At 47.0% G+C, this 18569-nt stretch overlaps 2 protein-coding genes across 4 annotated transcripts in view; both read right to left on the bottom strand.

The window, feature by feature from the left end:
- The window catches only part of AP2M1 (adaptor related protein complex 2 subunit mu 1), a 37540-nt gene extending 28956 nt beyond the window's left edge, over positions 1–8584 (bottom strand). The window contains exon 1 of the mRNA XM_081911238.1: positions 8432–8584. The gene's annotated coding sequence lies outside the window, so the exon portion shown is untranslated. The remainder of the gene's footprint in view (positions 1–8431) is intronic.
- Positions 8585–15294: 6710 nt separating this feature from the next.
- DVL3 (dishevelled segment polarity protein 3) overlaps positions 15295–18569 on the bottom strand; it is a 49018-nt gene continuing 45743 nt past the window's right edge. For 2 of the 3 annotated variants that reach the window (XM_081910984.1, XM_081910982.1), the window contains 2 exons: positions 16955–17347; positions 15295–16521 (listed from right to left, as the gene is read on the bottom strand). In XM_081910984.1, the coding sequence (XP_081767110.1) occupies positions 16490–16521; positions 16955–17347 (425 nt within the window). In that variant the 3' untranslated portion in view covers positions 15295–16489. Of the gene's footprint in view, positions 17348–18569 lie in introns of all 3 variants that reach the window. The other variant, XM_081910983.1, reaches the window with a different exon arrangement.

Below are 18569 nucleotides of genomic sequence, written 5' to 3'. Positions count from 1 at the left end.
CGCTCATCAGCAACAGCAGCGCGGCTTCACTTCCGCGAAAAGAGCGATGAACTCACAGCGCCGCTCCCCCGTTCACGATCCGGAGCCTCTTACGAGGTCCCTTCCTCGCTTCTGGGGGGGCTTCTGGCACCCGCCGAGTCCCACGGCCACAGGCTCGCTCTGCCTGCGGTTTATCTGGATGGGTCTCCGCTTCGCCGTAGCGGAGGACCCTTTTTCGCGGAGCCCCTCTTCACTGAGTAAAGAGGACCGCCATTGCCGTTTTGCGCCGCCTCCGGAAGTCGCAACTGAGAGTTTTTTGGGATGGGTGGGAGGGTTGAGTGAAAACTTTTCAGATGCATTGATACACTGGCCAGGCCTAATAGCCATCTTCAAATATCTTAAGGGTTGTCACATGAAAGAGAAAACTTGTTTCATAATCAATAACCTTAGGCTCTAAATTTGCATTTCCCCCCTCAATGTCATGTTCCAAGAGTTGTTGTTGTTGTTGTTTAGTCGTGACCAACTCTTCGTGACCCCATGGACCAGAGCACGCCAGGCACTCCTGTCTTCCACTGCCTCCCGCAGTTTGGTCAGACTCATGTTTGTGGCTTCGAGAACACTGTCCAACCATCTCATCCTCTATCGTCCCCTTCTCCTTGTGCCCTCAATCTTTCCCAATATCAGGGTCTTTTCCAGGGAGTCTTCTCTTCTAATGAGGTGGCCAAAGAATTGGATACATTTGATCTTCTTGCAGTCCATGGGACTCTCAAGACTTTCCTCCAGCACCATAATTCAAAAGCATCAATTCTTTGGCAATCAGCCTTCTTGATGGTCCAGCTCTCACTTCCATACATCACTACTGGGAAAACCATGGCTTTAACTATATGGACCTTTGCTGGTAAGGTGATGTCTCTGCTTTTTAAGATCCTGTCTAGGTTTGCCATCACCTTTCTCCCAAGAAGCAGGAGTCTTTTAATTTCGTGGCTGCTGTCACCATCTGCAGTGATCATGGAGCCCAAGAAAGTAAAATCTCTCACTGCCTCCATTTCTTCCCCTTCTATTTGCCAGGAGGTGATGGGACCAGTGGCCATGATCTTTGTTTTTTTGATGTTGAACTTCAGACCATATTTTGCGCTCTCCTCTTTCACCCTCATTAAAAGGTTAATTAATTCCTTCTCACTTTCTGCCATCAAGGTCGTGTCATCTGCATATCTGAGGTTGTTGATATTTCTTCCGGTGATCTTAATTCCAGTTTGGGATTCATCCTGCCCAGCCTTTTGCATGATGAATTCTGCATATAAGTTAAATAAGCAGGGAGACAATATACAGCCTTGCCGTACTCCTTTCCCAATTTTGAACCAATCAGTTGTTCCATATCCAGTTCTAACTGTAGCTTCTTGTCCCACATAGAGATTTCTCAGGAGGCAGATGAGGTGATCAGGCACTCCCATTTCTTTAAGAACTTGCCATAGTTTGCTGTGGTTGACACAGTCAAAGGCTTTTGCATAGTCAATGAAGCAGAAGTAGATTTCTTTCTGGAACTTCATGGATCACTGCCTTGACGTGGCGAAGGGGCTTGAATAACTCAGAGAAGCTATGAGCTATGCCGTGCAGGGCCACCCAAGATGGACAGGTCATAGTGGAGAGTTTTGACCAAACGTGATCCACCTGGAGCAGGAACCGGCAAGCCACTCCAGTATCCCTGCCAAGAAAACTCCATGGACAAAGACAACAGGCTCCAAGAGTACTAGGTGGAATAAGACACTACTGTACAGTGGTACCTTGGATTAAGAACTTAATTCGTTCTGGAGGTCCGTTCTTAACCTGAAACTGTTCTTAACCTGAGGTACCACTTTAGCTAATGGGGCCTCCCACTGCCGCCACCGCACGATTTCTGTTCTCATCCTGAAGCAAAGTTCTTAACCCAAGGTACTATATCTGGGTTAGCGGATTTTGTAAACTGAAGCATCTGTAACCCAAGGTACCACTGTTCCTAGCTTCTTATACAATAATCCACAAGTATCAGCTTGGGCTACTAGCCAGGTCTCTACCTTTTCGGCTACTGATTCTGCAAACACAACAGGGTCTTGCTTCATTGGTTCAAGGACAAGGAAATTACAGCCATTTTCTTTTCTTATCCAAACTGCACAAGCGAACACCTGTTAGAGGCTGCTGCGAGTCAGAGGGAAAAGATAGTCTGCCCTGGCAAGCAGAATTGTGGCCATCCAAGTTGATATCAAATTGGGATTACCACTTTCACAAACTGCTCTGAGAGAAGCAAGCAGCTTTATCATTGCTTGAAGGGAGTAGCACAAATTCGTCTTGTACACAAATCAGCACATCCATTTTAACAACGGCTCTTATCTTAGCTTCCTAACAGTGCTGTGCAAGGGAGATTATAGACAGCAGACTTGCACATTTTGAGCTGATGGCAATTACAGATCACAGCCAGCCATGCATATTTTGTTCCATTCTCCAAATAATGCAGATAGTATCAGTACAGACTAGTATCTCTCTCAAATAACTTCATGCTCCTTAGAGCTCAATTCTTCAACCTTGCTTCCCCATCATCCTGAGCTGCCATAGCCAATGGTCAGGGATGACAGGAGCTATAGCGCAACAACATGAGGGGAGACCCAAGGTTGAAGAACACTGTCTTAGAGCACTTCTGCTTTTCTCAACCCTATTGGGAAGACTTCCTCTCAACACAGTGGAACGCTTTCTATTCCATGTATCAAATATTATTTGCACCCCAACAAATTAGAGAAATTTATGTTGCTGATTAACTTTGTCACAAGGAGTTCCACAGCTCAGCTCAAGCTAAGTAGTCAGAGCTCAAATGAGCAGAATATGAACAGGCTCATCAGAAAGAGAAAATATGATAGAGATTTACAAAAGTATGCATAGAGTGGAGTGAAAGGTTTCCCCCCACCTCTCATAATACTAAAGCCAATCATCATTCAATGAAAATGAGGGGTAGAACACCAAGGACAGTCAAAAGGAGCTTCTTCATACAGTGAGAAGTAAAGTTATGGAATTTGTAACAAGAAATGTCCACCAACTTAAAAGGGAGTTAGCCTTATCCTAATCACAAAGAAACACTTTGTTGGAAGTAGGGTTGGGTGATAGCTGGTTTTCAACAATGTGATATATCACAATGTTTCAACATCGTGATGAATCGTGATGTCTGAAATAAGGATGGAGTTATGTAGAGGCATTGGCTGGCTTCAGGGTTTTTGGCAGGTCAAAAATTATGAAACCAATATCATGATATGGACTTCAAACCAGTTTGGAACAATGTATCAATATATCGCCCAGCCCCAGTTGGAAAGCCCTAGATTTACAGTGGTACCTCCGGTTGCAAACAGGATCCATTCCGGAGGCCCGTCCGCAACATGAAAAGCCTGCAACATGAAGTGCCGTATCTGTTCATGTGCATGGCGCAATTTGGCGCTTGTGTGCATGCGGCAAAACCCAGAAGTAACCCATTCCAGTACTTCCGGGTCGCCACAGGACACAACCTGAAAAAACGTATCATGAATCAAACATAATATGAGGTATGACAGTATATGGCTCTCTGATCTCTGAGAGCCATCTGCTACACAGATTAATCAGCTCAAGTCACCATCACTTATAATGAATGCTGTTCCCCTTACCCAGTTAACTATAGTAGCATTTCTCAAACCTCTTAACAGAGAAGTCCCGCAGTATTTGAGATATGAAAGCTGGGAGTTAAATGGCACCTTAAACCTAGGTTATGGGCGCAACAATGGAATGTCTTGGCGTACTATTTATATAACAATACAAATTTGAAAATGAATGACCTGCAGCTAAAATATTATGTTCATTTTTCCATGGTCTAGTCCTTCCCCTGCCCACCCTCCTAATATTATTAAGAGGGTCTCTTCTCCTTTCCTTCCACTCCGCAGTTTCAATCTGAAATTTTGGGTGCAGTACTGTGCCCAGAGCTCAGAAACAGCTTGCACTAATGAAATTCCCTGTCGCAAATTGTGCCTAGAAAATGGGAGTTTCGAACACTGAAGGCACAATTTTCAGTACTGAAAATGAGAAGCCACTGGACAAAAAGAAATGTGTGTTTCTGTGAGCCAAGGCATTTACTCAACTATGGAGGAGTCCACCATTGGCATTTCTGATTGACACTGTTCCAAGTCTGCCTCCTGTTTGGAAGCCTAGAGCTGTGACTATGCAGAAGCAGCAGCAGCTTGTCCTCAAAAAGAAAGGCCAAAAGCAAGTGGCAGTGCAAGCAAGTTCTGCCATTAGCCCTGTACCTTTCCCTTAAAGGCACCCCTCTCAGCCCAGCTGCTGACAATTTACATTAGGTTCCCTATTAACTAGCAAAAATCTGAGGGGAAGGTGAAAGCCATTCCAGGAAAGAGGATGCTCTTTGAAGAGTTTGGACCTTGTCCTCCAGCAAGGATAGCTGATCTTTACTAGTGATCTCAATATAATTTTAGAACATTCAAACAGAAATGGGCAATTACACAAACACCCCAAGTCCCAGAAGGCCTCCTTGTAAACTTTTAGCAAGACTGTGATGTGGTACTGCTACCATCAATCATTTCTAGTCTATCTATGCAATTGATATACATATATAGCCAGTTCTTTAGCAGAAAGCTTTGGATTTGTCCATGAGCATTAAAGCCAAAAATAAATTGAACAACTATATGACTTTTAGAAGACATCTGAAGGGATGTTTTTAATGTTTGAAGCTTTCTTGTGTTTTTAATATTTTGTTGGGTGTCGCCCAGAGTGGCTGGGGCAATCCAGGTTTAAAAAGGTACCGTATTTTTCGCTCTATAGGATGCACTTTTTCCCCTCCAAAAATTAAGGGGAAATGTGTATGCGTCCTATGGAGCAAATGCAGGCTCCTTGGCTTCAGCAATAGCAACACGAAGCCTCCGAAGTGCAGAGGGAGCGCTCCTTCCGTGCTCTGGAGGCTTCGCGTTGCTTTCACTGAAGCCTGGAGAGCGAGAGGGGTCAGTGCACACCGACCCCTCTCGCTCTGGAGGCTTCAGGGATAGCCGCCAAGACACAAGTCAAGACAGCCAGCAGGATGGATCCCGCTCGCTGTCTTGGCTTCTTTGCTCTTTGGGGCTGGGGGGGGGACCCGAGCTTCCCCCGGCAGCCCTGAGAAGCTCTAGGAGAAGCAGACAGGCTACACGGGGTTTTTTCTTGATTTCCCCCTCTAAAAACTAGGTGCGCCTTATAGAGTGAAAAACATGTTAAATGACCCCTAGATTGTTAAGTCCAGTCAAAGGCGACTATGGGGTGTGGCGCTCATCTCACTTCAGGACGAGGGAACCAGTGTTTGTCCACAGACAGCTTTCCAGGTCATGTGGCCAGAATGACTAAACCGCTTCTGGTGCAACCTGACACTGTGGTGGAAGCCAGAGTGCAAGGAAACACCACTTACCTCCCCTGCCGCAGTGGCACCTATTTATCTATTTGCACTGGCATGCTTTCGAATTGCTAGTTTGACAGAAACTGGGACAGAGCAAGGGGAGCTCACCCCGTCGCACAAATTCAAACCGCTGACCTTCCAATCGGCAAGCCCAAGAGGCCCAATGGTTTAGACCACAGAGTCACCCACGTCCCTTCATCCAGGTTTACCAGACCACTAAAACAATAAAACAGCCTTAAAATTTAATGAGTTCTGGTGACCTTTGGCCAAGTCACAATCACCCTCAAGCGGCAAGATATCAACACTACTATTATAGTCAGGATTACAGCTATACTATTATAGCGGCAGTAGGAATAGTACCACCCATGCAGTTATCATGTTCCTGTGGAATATGAAGCACTATGAAACCTGTATAATTCATTCTTCCACCTACTTTTAAAAGAGATACTAGCACTTTAAGGCAAGAGTCGTCACAGCAGAATGCTATGCCGGCTACTAGTCCTGCCTTCCTTTCTGGAGGAAGGAAAAATAAGGTAGCCATCTGCACACTGGAAATTGGCTTAAGAGAAAAGGATTTATTGTGTATTTCAGCCAGCTATTTTTTTCAGTCACAATACTTATGTGCAACCATGGTTGGTATGATTGGTATTCCAGGCACATAGTGCATAGTTCCAGGCGCATAGTTAATTAGCATGTCTAGAACACTACAAAAAATCACATCTTCTCAGCAATGTGATATTTCTACTGCTTTCCAAAATAAATGTGCAAAGACTGCATACATCTCTTGTTCCTTATAACCTATTATATGCCGCTCTCCACCCAGAAACACTCCACAACCGAAAGAAACATACATGTTACCAACAAATATTGGGAGGGGGAGCAGAATTTTATGCTAACTCAAGCAAGTCGGCAATAACTTCCTGCACCCTCTACCCCAACCCCCGCTTCACACTTGCAGAGACATTACTTAATCTGTTCTTGAAGTCCACTCTTAAACCAAAACCTTTCTTAAACCGAGGCCCGCTTTCCCTAATGGGGCCTTCCGCCGCCAGCGCCCTTCCACCGTTTGGATTCTGTTCTTAGACCAACATCAAGTTCTATTTCTGGTTTTGCAGAGTTTGTAAACTGAATTGCTCTTAAACCGGACTGTTCTTAAACCGAGGTACCACTGTATTTCCTTTGGACATAAATTACTTAAAACTTTTGGATAGAGGACTAACAGCAATTCCAACTTCCTTCCCAAGGAAATGCCTCTTTTCACTGCCTTGGTCAACAACATGCAGCCAGCTCTGGATGAAGTCCGTTATTCCTGGCATCTAGCCAATTAAACTGAATACACTTCCAAATAAAAACCTTCCCTTATTCTTGCACTTGCCACATGCCTCATTCAAATGATAAAGTTACATCTTCAAAGCTTCTTACAGCAGGGTGTGCAAGACACCACACCGCAGGAATTTTGGGCTAGGTTGTGGGGGCAGGGAACAAAAGAGAAGAGCTACCAAGAAGCCAAAAGTCTCCTGCCCCATAAAGAATACCAGTAGTACCATCTTTGGTTGATCATGCTGACAGCACCCCCCCTCAAATATTGAATCACACTAACTTGGCCCCGATCCCACAAATGCTAGACAAATTTGAAGCCCAACACTCCTGAGCTACTACTACAACAGGACCCCAAGTGGGGGGGGGGGCAAACATTTGTAGCTTGCCAGTTCTGCATTAAGCTGCATAGGGCCTCAAACATTGGGACAGCCAGCACTGCCCTCAAAATACAATTTCTGACTAAATGCGCTCAAAAGGTAAAGGACAAAAGTCAAAGGGACTTACTCATGGGGGAACCATGCAAGGCCTTTCTACCTCACGATGAGGATTCGCTGCATGCCAGTTGAGTAATTTCAGAAGCATTATAAATAAGGGATGAAGAGAGTGATGAGGACGGACCCACTGCCTTTCCCCTGACCCAAGTTCAAAAACAACGGGCCTCACACACCCTGCAGGATTGATTTATTTAAATTTAATCATTTCTTGCATCTATAGCGCACCTTTTCCTCCAATGACCTCAAGGCATCACACATGGATCTCCTCATTTAATCCCGAAGACAGCCCTGTGAAGTAGGTTAGGCTGAGAGGCAGTAAATAGGCCAGGTTCACCCAACGAGTAGGGATTTGTACTCTAGTCTCCCAGGCCCAACACCAACCACTACACCACACTGTCTCTTTGTACAGAATCCCTCCCTTCTAACCCCGCCTCTGGGCCAAAGCTAACTGGTAGACAGGCTGCCTCGCGAAGCAGAAAGTCCCAGGTCAGGACCCCTGACCACATCCCTAGGGAGGGCCAGCAAAAACCCCGGAGAGCCGCTGCCAGCCAGTGCCGCCAACACTGAGCTGGGGGGCCTCGGCATGAGGCTGCTTCCTGCGCTCCGCGAGTGCCAAGCCTAATGGGAGGCTCCTCACGCGCAACGGACTCGTCCCGATCCCACCCAGAACAGCCACGAGAACCCGGAGGGGAGACATCCTTACCGAGGACGTGCGCTGGTGTTTTTGCTCTGAAAAGCCGAAGCGGCCATGGGAAGCTTCACGCCAGAAGAGGGAAAAGGCAGCCCGTTATTCGCACGCCCCGTATGCTGAAGGGCGATTCTCTCCCTCAGAAACCCGCTTCCGGCAGGCCACATTAATTAATTAATTGAGAATAAATCATAATAAAATTATTTGTACCCCGCCCATCTGACTGGGTTGCCCCAGCCGCTCTGGGAGGCCCCCAAGGTATAGAAAAACGTAATTAAACATTATAAAGCTTCCCGGGAAAGGGCGCCCGACCACATCCCTCGAAGGCTGGAAGAGGCTTAGGGACAGCGGCCCTCAAGGGCGAAGAAGAAGCCCCTCAGGAGGAGGACGAGCCCAGCCCGCGTCGGCGAGGCCCCCTTTCAGAAGAGGAGAAGCAGCCACAATGACAACCACCCGAACGACGAAAGAGCCGGCAAATGGGCCGCAAGAAGAAGAAGAAGGCGGCGACCACCGCCCGGCCGGACTCACCTAGTGGCGCCGTCGCTGAGGCGGCTGCCGCTGCCGGTCCTTCCAGCTGCGCCCCCTCCGGCACCGACTGGCAAGATGGCGGCCGCTCCCCCCTCCCCTATCACTGCAGAGCCGCCGCCACTGCGCACGCGCGGGTCGCGCCCGGGCCTCAGGACGCATGCGCCGCCGCCCTCCTTAGAGAGGGCGAGGGCGAGTTCGGGATGGTGGTTAAGGACGAGCGGGTGCCGGGGAGGAGGGGCGGGGCCGATTGCTGCTGCTGGACCCAGAATGCAACGCGCAAGATCGCGGATTCCATTCGAGGCGGAGGTGGCGTGCAGGGCACGATGGGAAGTGTAGTTTATATCCCTCCGATTACAGAAACTGCTTACGGGATGATGAGGCTGCCGCCGTTGCATACTGGGCGGGCGAGGGGGGGGGTATTTTATTTTATTTTATTTTTATTTAGTGGGAAAAGTGGACGAGGCTCCTGCACTTTTAATAGGGTTGAGTTGAGAGTTGCCTTTTTTATTTTTGCAGAGGGATTTTCAGCAGGTGGAGGTTGCACTGGGGCAGGCAGAGACATCTCCCCACCACCATCATCACCCCCCAGCTGTGACATTTCGTACAATTTCTTCTTCTATGGCGATCCCTCGTAGCCAAGTAAGATTGTCTTCCATAAACACAGTTTTAATAATGAGTCCATAAGTGACTGTGGAGGCTAATTCTGGATCCACACGTTCTTCCGCAGTGGGGACAGAGATTTCCGGATGAGAGTTGATCATGGTGTGGATTTGCCAAGCGTACCTTCCTCCTAGCACGTGTCTCCCTTGCGTCCTGAGTTCGAGTGTCTTCAAAGCCCATGACACCTTTGGTAAAGGCTGTTCTCCAACTGGAGCGCTCGCAGGCCAGTGTTTCCCAGTTGTTTATACTACATTTTTTTAGATTTGCCTTGAGACAGTCTTTAAACCTCTTTCGTTGACCACCAGCATTACGCTTTCCATTTTAAAGTTCGGAATAGGGTACAGTGGTACTTCGGGTTAAGTACTTAATTCGTTCCGGAGGTCCCTTCTTAACCTGAAACTGTTCTTAATCTGAAGCACCACTTTAGCTAATGGGGCCTCCTGCTGCCGCCATGCCGCCAGAGCACGATTTCTGTTCTCATCCTGAAGCAAAGTTCTTAACCTGAAGCACTATTTCTGGGTTAGCGGAGTCTGTAACCTGAAGCGTATGTAACCTGAAGCCTATGTAACCTGAGGTACCACTGTAGTTGCTTTGCAAGATGATCATCAGGCATGCGCACAATTTATTCACCACTTGACTGCAAATAAAAACCAACCCTCAAAGCTGTTTACAAAACAGTAAAAGAAAAATTTGCAACCCTACTTTGAACCATACAAAACATTTAACAGGGGAGAGGCTGGCTGAGCCTTTTCATGGATGCTCCTTCCAGTAATTTTTATAATTAACTTTTAAAAATGCATTATATATTTCTAAAAACAAAACTGCTCATTTGAAAAGAGCTGTGCATCAAGCTGGCAGAAGCAAAACTCACATTTTATTTCCTGTAATGATGGTGTTATTATTTGTGTTCTTCAGAGTATTGTTTTTTCAAAAAAGGAATGACAAATTGGTTTTGTCCTATTAGGAATGCAGCGGTAATTGGCCGCAGGTGGGAGAAGGAAAGTGTTAATTGTGTGATTCAGTATGTAAAGTAATACACATGGATGCTTAAAGGGAATGGGGTGACAAGCTACACCTGCTGAAATTCCCTCTTCTTTACACCTACTAGGTGAAGGTAAAGGGACCCTGACCATTAGGTCCAGTCATGGCTGACTCTGGGGTTGTGGCGCTCATCTCGCTTTATTGGCCAAGGGAGCCAGCGAACAGCGTACAGGTCATGTGGCCAGTATAACTAAGCCGCTTCTGGCAAACCAGAGCAACGCACGGAAACGCCGTTTACCTTCCCGCCGGAGCGGTACCTATTTATCTACTTGCACTTTGATGTGCTTTCGAACTGCTAGGTTGGCAGGAGCTGGGACCGAGCAACGGGAGCTCACCCCGTCGCGGGGATTCGAACCGCCGCCCTTCTGATCGGCAAGTCCTAGGCTCTGTGGTTTAACCCACAGCGCCACCCGCTGTGTGAGATGTATAAATTCCATCTTCTATATGCCCATTAAATAACCTGTTCTCTTTTAGACCTGGCCACTGTAATTCATTAAGATTTATACCCCACAGGCAGCTAACAAACATAATCTAAAGGGCATTTATCACATGTATATTTTACAGCCATGCCATACTGTCATGTCTGACTGTAAATAGCATCAAGCAACTCAAGTAAATTGAACTTAAACAAAGGGAATTACAGGCAGCCAAAGAACACTGCTCATTTTTGGGTTTCCCACCACAAAACAAAGGCTTGTCCTGTCAGTTTTATTTTTAGAAATAAGACACCTACACTTCAGAAAGACTTGTACGTTAAAAAAATCTGACAGAGGGGTAGCAGTATTATGAAGTTTCTGCCCCCAGAAATAGTATTTAAGGAGTCACAAGACTTATTTTTGCCAACAGAGAAATGGCATAGCAGATGAACAGACAGGCTGAAGAAGAAAAATCTCTCTTCAAGAAAAATGATCCCCTGGCTACATTCTGAAGTGGTCCATATAGTTCCAGAAGCATGTACTACATGTTTTTCTCAACATTTGTTTGAGTGTAGTTGATGGGTGGTATTATTCCGAGTACACTAGCTGAATTTAATGAACACGGCTAAGTCCATTAATTTCAGTGGATCTACTCTGAGTAAAACTTAGTTGAATACGACACCCCCACACCTATATATACACCTTTTCTAGTAACTTGAATCTATTGGTATGGGTCCTACCACCAGAGGAGAAAACAAGCTCGCTCCATCTTTCATGTGGCAGCCCTTTAAATATCTGAAGATGGAGGTGCTGGTACCGAGTGTGCTTGAGTTCTCACAGAAAAAACCAACACTGGCTAGATCTTCTTTCAGTCTCCTCTTTCCCAGGCTAAATATACCCAGCTCCTTCAACTATTCCTCATAAGGCTTGGTTTTCAGACCATTGATTATCTTGTTTACCTTTGTCTGCCCATGTTCCAGCCTGTCAACAGCCTTCTTAAATGGTAGCACCCTGAACTGGACAGAATTCCAGGTGCAGTCTGAGCAAGGCAGAATAGGTTGGTGATTTTATTCCCATTGACTTGAAGTGAACCAGTGCCTTGTTATCTTGTCCCGTTTGCATAGATAATTGCCTGAAAATTCTCAATTTCCCAAGCTCACTGTACTGTCAAAATACATTGTGAGGTTCCAAATGCAACTCATCTGCTACTTGCTGGTAGAGCCTGCTGCATCTTTCCCTTCCTTCCAGTTCACTCTTCTGCTGAGGGATGGAAAATTGTAGGCACCATTGACAACCACTGGGACGGGGAGCTGACACAGGTGTTGGTGAACAGCAGAAAGTGGCTTCTGTGTGCTGTTGCCATTTTGCGCAGGGTGTTGCTCCACCTCCTTCTTCACATTTACCTGCCTTTTCAGAAGAGCCACCCCCCATTTTAGCATTGCTTGTTTTCTCCACAAGCTTTTCCTTATATTTTACACATCCCTTTCTTCCATTCTTTTCTGGTCCACTTGGTATTTTATTCTCTATTCCATTCCCCGTTTTTAACATCTCAGCTTTTTTCTTTTGCATTCTCACCTCTGCCATGGCCCTCTTTCCCCTGCTTCCTATCTGTCCCATTGCTCCTTTTTGTGCAACGGTCTCCCCTGGAAATCAGGCTTGCATTTGAACCACAGCATCCCAAGAAACTGCTCCAAAACCTCATTCGGTGCTTGGGCTGTACTCCAGAAGCTGGAGGGAGCCAAAAGGGGCATTTCCATAAGCATTAAAGTATGTGGGTGTGTAGACATTATAGCGAAATGAAAGCTGAAAATGTGAATGGGGCCAGAGCATCTCACTCAGCTGAGACGCTGAGATCCAGCGCCAAGGGTCTTCTGGTGGTTCCCTCATTGCAAGAGGGGAGGTTAGAGGGAATCCAGCAAAGGGGCTTTCCGGCGGTCATGCTCACCCTGTGGAATGCCCTCCCAGCAGATGCCAAACTGATAAAATAGCTATGTGCTTTTCAAAAGACAATGACGGCAGCTCTGTTGAGGGAAGTTTTTAGTGTGTGTTGTGGTATTGTGTTTTTACTATTTTTTGTCGGGAGCCGCCCAAAGTGGCTGAGGCAACCCACATGGGCAGCACAAAGGTAATAATAATAATAATAATAATAATAATAGTAATGATAATAATAATAATAATAATAGTAATAATAATAATAGTAATAATAATAATAATAATAATAAATACAGCCGTACCTTGGAAATCAAACAGAATGTTCGGAAACCAAAGTGTGGCTACTGATTGGCAGCAGGAAGCTCCTGCAGCCAATTGGAAGCCGCAGAAGCCCCGTCAGACATTCAGGTTCTGAAGAACATTCACAATCCGGAACACTCACTTTCAAGTTTGCTGCGTTTGGGAGCCAAAACGTCTGAGTGCCAAGGCGTTCAGGATCCAAGGTACGACTGTATATGATTATGATGGTGTCATGTGTACAAGGGGCAGGCGAAATCTTTTGGACACTGACAAAAATGAGCCACACACAGGCAAGGTGGAGTCCAATAAAACTATTTTATAAATAAAAACAAGTAGGGTGGTTTCAATTTATATAAAACCGAAGGGTGCGTGAGGGAAGGGGCAATATGTGTGACGAGAGAAAATAGCACCAAAGTGGGGGGGAAGGAGTTGAAAAGAGAGCAAGATGGCGACGTAGTACCAGGTGAGGAATAGAGAAGGAGGAGGAGGAAGAGGGAAGACAGAATGGCAATATAGCACCAGGAGGAGGAGGGAGGAGGAGAGAGGGAGGACTGGCAACATGACACTTGAGATCACGGGCAACGCCCTGAAAGAGAGACTAATGGTAGGCAGAAAGGGGGGAAATGGTTCAATAGACCAAATGAGCAGAGCAGTGGCAAAGGTGTAGAAGAACTGGCATCACGGTGGTGGGTGTAGGGGACTAGCAAAAAAGGGGGAGCTGATGCTGGACTGGAGAGGAAAGCAGGAGTGAAGGAACACTTCAATCTTAAAAACAACAAACCCCACAAGACATTCCAAAAATGGTTGATATTTGGTGCAGAAGACAACTGTTGCATGGCAGGAAGGCCAAAGGTGGTTATGGGCCGTAAGGGGACTAGAATGTACCGTCTAATAGAGGGTGCTTCTCCCAACCAGGTCCTTGGCAAGAGCACAAAAGCAGTTTAGCTAAAGGTGGGCTGTGATAAATCGTACAAATTTTTGCATCGGCGTGGGATGGTCAAGGGCTCTGGAATTATCCACTGAACAAATCCCTACCATAGCAAGCAGAGTTAAATATTGCTTCACGTGTGATGAGTTTCCTACAAGAACTTCTGTCCGGGAAACTGTGTGAAAATTGTGTAAAGTCACACATGACTGTATGTGTGCTGTGCAGTTTAGTATAACTCCTCTATTGCAAGCCTTCCCTGCCTGCAGATGTAAGAAATTCTGCACATGGGTGGCCAAGAAGGATGGGCTAGGATTCACTGAGAAATGCAGTGGAGAGGGCAAGTATAGAAAAGGCAGCGGGATTAAACAGAATCCACAAGGAAGGGCACAGCGCTACACTGGGTGAAGATGTCTCTGGACTTCCTAAATCCCTTCTTCAACCATTTGTATTTTCTATGATTTAGCAAACACGGCCACTGTGCTCCCCCTGCAAGTGTGAGGGCTAGGAATGTTTTGGAAACTGACATTGCCCCATGTGTGATTCTGGAGTGTCTATGTTGCAGCACAGCTGCAAGCAAACCAGATAAGCCAGAGGCCTTGCTTATACCCCCAGACACACAAGAAATGCAGAGTGTGCCCACAGAGCAGTCTGGGCTTGGTTGTGGGACTCTTTCCCTCCGCCTTCAAGCCCAAACCTTGCTGCACTTGTGTCCAAGAAAAAGGAAGAAACCAGAAAGGCCTAACAGCTGCTAAGGAAAGGACTGCAAGGGAGACAAGAGTGAGCCCTTATTTTCTACACATACCCTGCTCACTTGCTTCTCACTGGTGTGCTGGTGCTCTTTCAGAGGGTGGGGACAGCAGAAGCAAGAACTCAGCTTGGAGAGTACATTTTTAAAGCCCCCTCTTCCATGCACAACAGTGAAAAGTTAGGCCTCGTTTCCAAGCATGGCTCAGCATCAGTTTGAGATGGATAGTGGCATGACAACTGGCATAAAATGTGCTGGTCTAAGTTAAGGGTGAGGCTTCAGCTAACCTTGGGCACGTTCAGAATAAACGTGGTCACAGTTCATTGGTAAAATTACTACTTGTCCCTCAGCTATCAAAGGGAAGAGTTCATGATTACAGATCACCACAGCAGTCTTTAAAAAGTAGCAGAGGAAAAAGCTATGGACAGACAGCCACTCCTCACTGATCCTTAGCCTGGGTGATGGAGCTGCAGCAAAACAATTTGGCACTTGGGTAAATCAAGCACACCACTAGTAGAAGCTATGATTGAGACTAGTTATGGTTTAAAATATGGTTAAAATATTTAACCATATTAAATATTAAAATATGGTTTAAAATATGGTTAAAATATCTATTGGACTTCTGCATCCAAGAGGGAGGAGGCTCAGCAATCTGATATTTGCTGGAGTACATAAAATGCTTTTTGGGGGGGAGACCCTAAAAACAACCCAATAAAATTTTCAGTGTATTCTCAATTGCCAAGGAAAGATGAATGAATGTTTCGGGGAGGAGGGAAACGGACTTCAGCGTCATGGCGGAGGACAATGCTGCGTGACAGGAACAGTGAACAGGAGCACCGCGTAAGTTTATTGTTTATTTTGCTGCTGGCAATCATGGTGCAGGGGTCCAAATGGGCCAACTCATCTGGCCCCTGGGACATAAGCCTAGTGCAGCAACTCTTCTGATTTTGGAGATCCACCCATGTTCACAACCATGACGACCCTAAAAGTTTCTTTGTTAAAATCCTCATAGAACAGTAGAGCTGGAAGTTCATCAAGTCCAAGCCCCTGCAATGCAGGAATCGCAACTAGATCATACATGACGTGTGGCCTTCCAACCTCTGCTTAAAAACCCGAATCCCACAGAACTTATTTCATACTATTTGTGCTAATGAAATTATCTTTTTGATGATATTTGTCTACCTCCCCATCCCCCATCTCTTCCTCCCCCCTCCCCCGCCACAATCACTTTTTCAGTTTTGGGATTGTTAAAAAGAAAAGTAAGGATGAAAGAGAGGTAGGAGACAAAGAAGAGGGCGAGGTGGGCAGAGGAAATACCAAGGGATACTGCTGCCAGGGTTATGTAGTGTGGATGCACGGCATAAACGAAACAGTGGAGCAGGCTGAGAGCAGAGAGCATCTAAAAACTTAAGAGACTTAAGTTGGCTTAAGAGACAACGGACTGATGGGCACAAGAGAGACCTGGGTGTGAAAAGGTGGCAGTAAAAAAGGCTCTACTAAACAGGCCACTGGACGTCGAAGAGATACAGCAAGAAGATGGCTCACCATGAGTGCTTGGGTAGAGAAAGAAAGGATATTAGATATTACTTGTACCTGTAGTACCTTCAGGAACGTGAACTATGGATACTGGGGGTTGGCACTCTTGCTATTGGCGCTAATCAAGACATGGGAGGCAAAGAATCAAGGAAGGGTGTGAGTCTCTTTGGCGGCTTCCAGCTCTTATCACCATCTGAGAAGCTCTCAAGGGGAACTCTCACCTGCCTGGCAAGGTGGGAGCTCTCCTCTCAACCTCATGCCAATGGCCACCAAGCTGCTACATCTTATCAGATGGAAGACTGAAGGCACAGCTGGATCTGAGCCCTGCTCCCTTCCCAGGGTTATGGATAAGGTGGGGCACCTTCCACCAGGATGGAAAGAAGCCATCTTCAGCCCCCACATGGCCAAGTGCCTGCCTGCAGGGCTCTGCATCTTCCTCGGTTGTGGGGGAGCCCAACCACCACAGCACGCTGCGGCTCTCCCCAGCACGGGCGGCCAGCTCAGAGGAAGTCAAACACCCCGTAATTCTTGGCTGCTCGACAGAGAGGGACACAAAAAGGGGCGAGAAGAAAGAGGGCATGTGTTTAGGGCAGGCGAAGTGAGCCGGCAGGGAAAACACAGGCGAGCAGCAGAGTCCCCAGGCAGATGCGGATTAATGGGTTAGAGAAGGGGTTATGGGGGGAGGGGTTGGCACAAGCAAGGGGGGGGGACGCGCCTCTGCAATCAAGTCCAGGGGTGGTTCAGGCGAGGCTGCCGGGCCCTCTTGCAGGCAGGGATTAGAATCAAAAACGTTTAGTTCAGTTTATTTCCGGGGTTTTTTCCCTTTTCATAATTGCCAAGACCAAAAAAAGAAAAGAAAAGGAATCCCCTGCAGGCCGGGCTGTTCCTAGGAGACAAAACCAACGGGGGCGGCAGGCAGGCGGAGGGAGGGGCGGTGTTTCACATTACATCCACAAAAAACTCACTGGGGTTGCCCATGGCCATTCGGAATGACTGTCTACTGGCCGTCAGTTCAGGGGGCACAGAGGCCAGGTCTCGGCCAGGGGGAGCCCCCGGGGGTCCCAGGGCGGAAGGCGGCGGAGGCATCAGCAGCATGGGAGGGCTGTAGAGAGGCGGCAGGCCGGGAGGCCCGTAGGACTGCTGGCTGTGGTGGCTGCGGATGCTGTGAGCCATTGAGTGGTGGCTGCGCTGGCTGGCCGGCACCGAGCGCTCGCTGGCCGCTCGCTCCCTCCGCATGCTGCTGCGGCTGGTGTGGTCCGACTCACTGCCGCTGCCGCCCGACTTGGACTCCCCGGCCTTGGGCTCTCGCTCCTTCCTCCTCTCGCTGCCACTGCGGTTGGAGCCGCTGCTCCGGCTTCCTGCACAAGAAATTGGGGGGGGGGGGAGGACAAGAGAATATTTGGGTCAGGCCCATCAGAATAGGTAGGAATAACCTCATCGGAGCCTCCAGCTGTCACTTTGCTGGATTGGGCCCAAAGTCCATGGAAGTGCAGCACAAAAGTGGGAAGCCAGGCAAATGGTGGGGAGCAGGAAGCAAAGCTGCAGGGATGTTATACTAATTTTGTTGTTGTTGTTGCTATATGATCTCCAGTAGAAGGAAAATGACAATCATATAACAAAAGGCTCTGGGCATCTTCCAGTAAATTAAAACACATTAGGATATCAAACATTACAAAACTTCCCTATACACAGCTGCCTTCAGAAATAAAGAAAGGCCATCAGGCAACATTAAAACACGGCCAGGGCAAAAGCCAAACAGATCTCCCGGGATTAATTAATAATAATAATAATAATATTTATACTCTGCTGATCTGTCTGGGTTTCCACAGCCACTCTGGACAGCTCCCAAAATAATAATAATAATAATAATAATAATAATAATAATAATAAGCGATAAAACATCAAACATTAAAAACTTCCCTAAACAGGGCTTCCTTCAGATGTCTTCTAAAAGTCAGATAGTTGTTAATTTCCTTGACATCTGATGGAAGGGCGTTCCACAGGGCGGGCGCCACTACCAAGAAGGGCCTTTGGGTATCATTTGGGTGCTGCTACAGAGAAGGCTCTGAATACCTTCAGCAAATCTCTCTGCCCTAAATGAAATTCCCCCCAAAGGTCTAAGCCAGTGGTTCCTAATCTTTTTTTGGCCATGCCCCACCTAAGCATCTCTAAAATCCTGATGTCACATACACACCCTGCCGTGACATACAATTCTTATTATTCAAAAAGTGAACTCCTATTCACGTGGAGGAAACCTAAAAAGGCCATTCACTGTTAATAACTCATTCCCGAATTGCCCCCCTTAAAAATCAAATCCCCCCCCCCGTGGGGCATGTGCCCCACGTTGGGAACCACAGGGACTCTAAGCAGATCTCACAACCTTGGGATCAGCCACTAAACCTTCTGGCTTTGACAAAGTGATGCCAAAAGAGGTTCACAACTGAGCAAATGCAGGCTCTGGCACCCTAACAAGAACCTGGCCCTAATAAACACCTGCAATCCAAAGGAACAAATCCCCAAACCCCAAACCCACTTGGCCCATTTATCTCTGGGCAGAAGCGAGGTTGCTCCTCAAGAGGA

This window comes from Podarcis melisellensis (assembly GCF_964234715.1).
Source record: "Podarcis melisellensis genome assembly, chromosome: 5".
Classification (NCBI taxonomy): domain Eukaryota; kingdom Metazoa; phylum Chordata; class Lepidosauria; order Squamata; family Lacertidae; genus Podarcis; species Podarcis melisellensis.
This window is presented reverse-complemented; position numbering and strand designations above follow the sequence as displayed.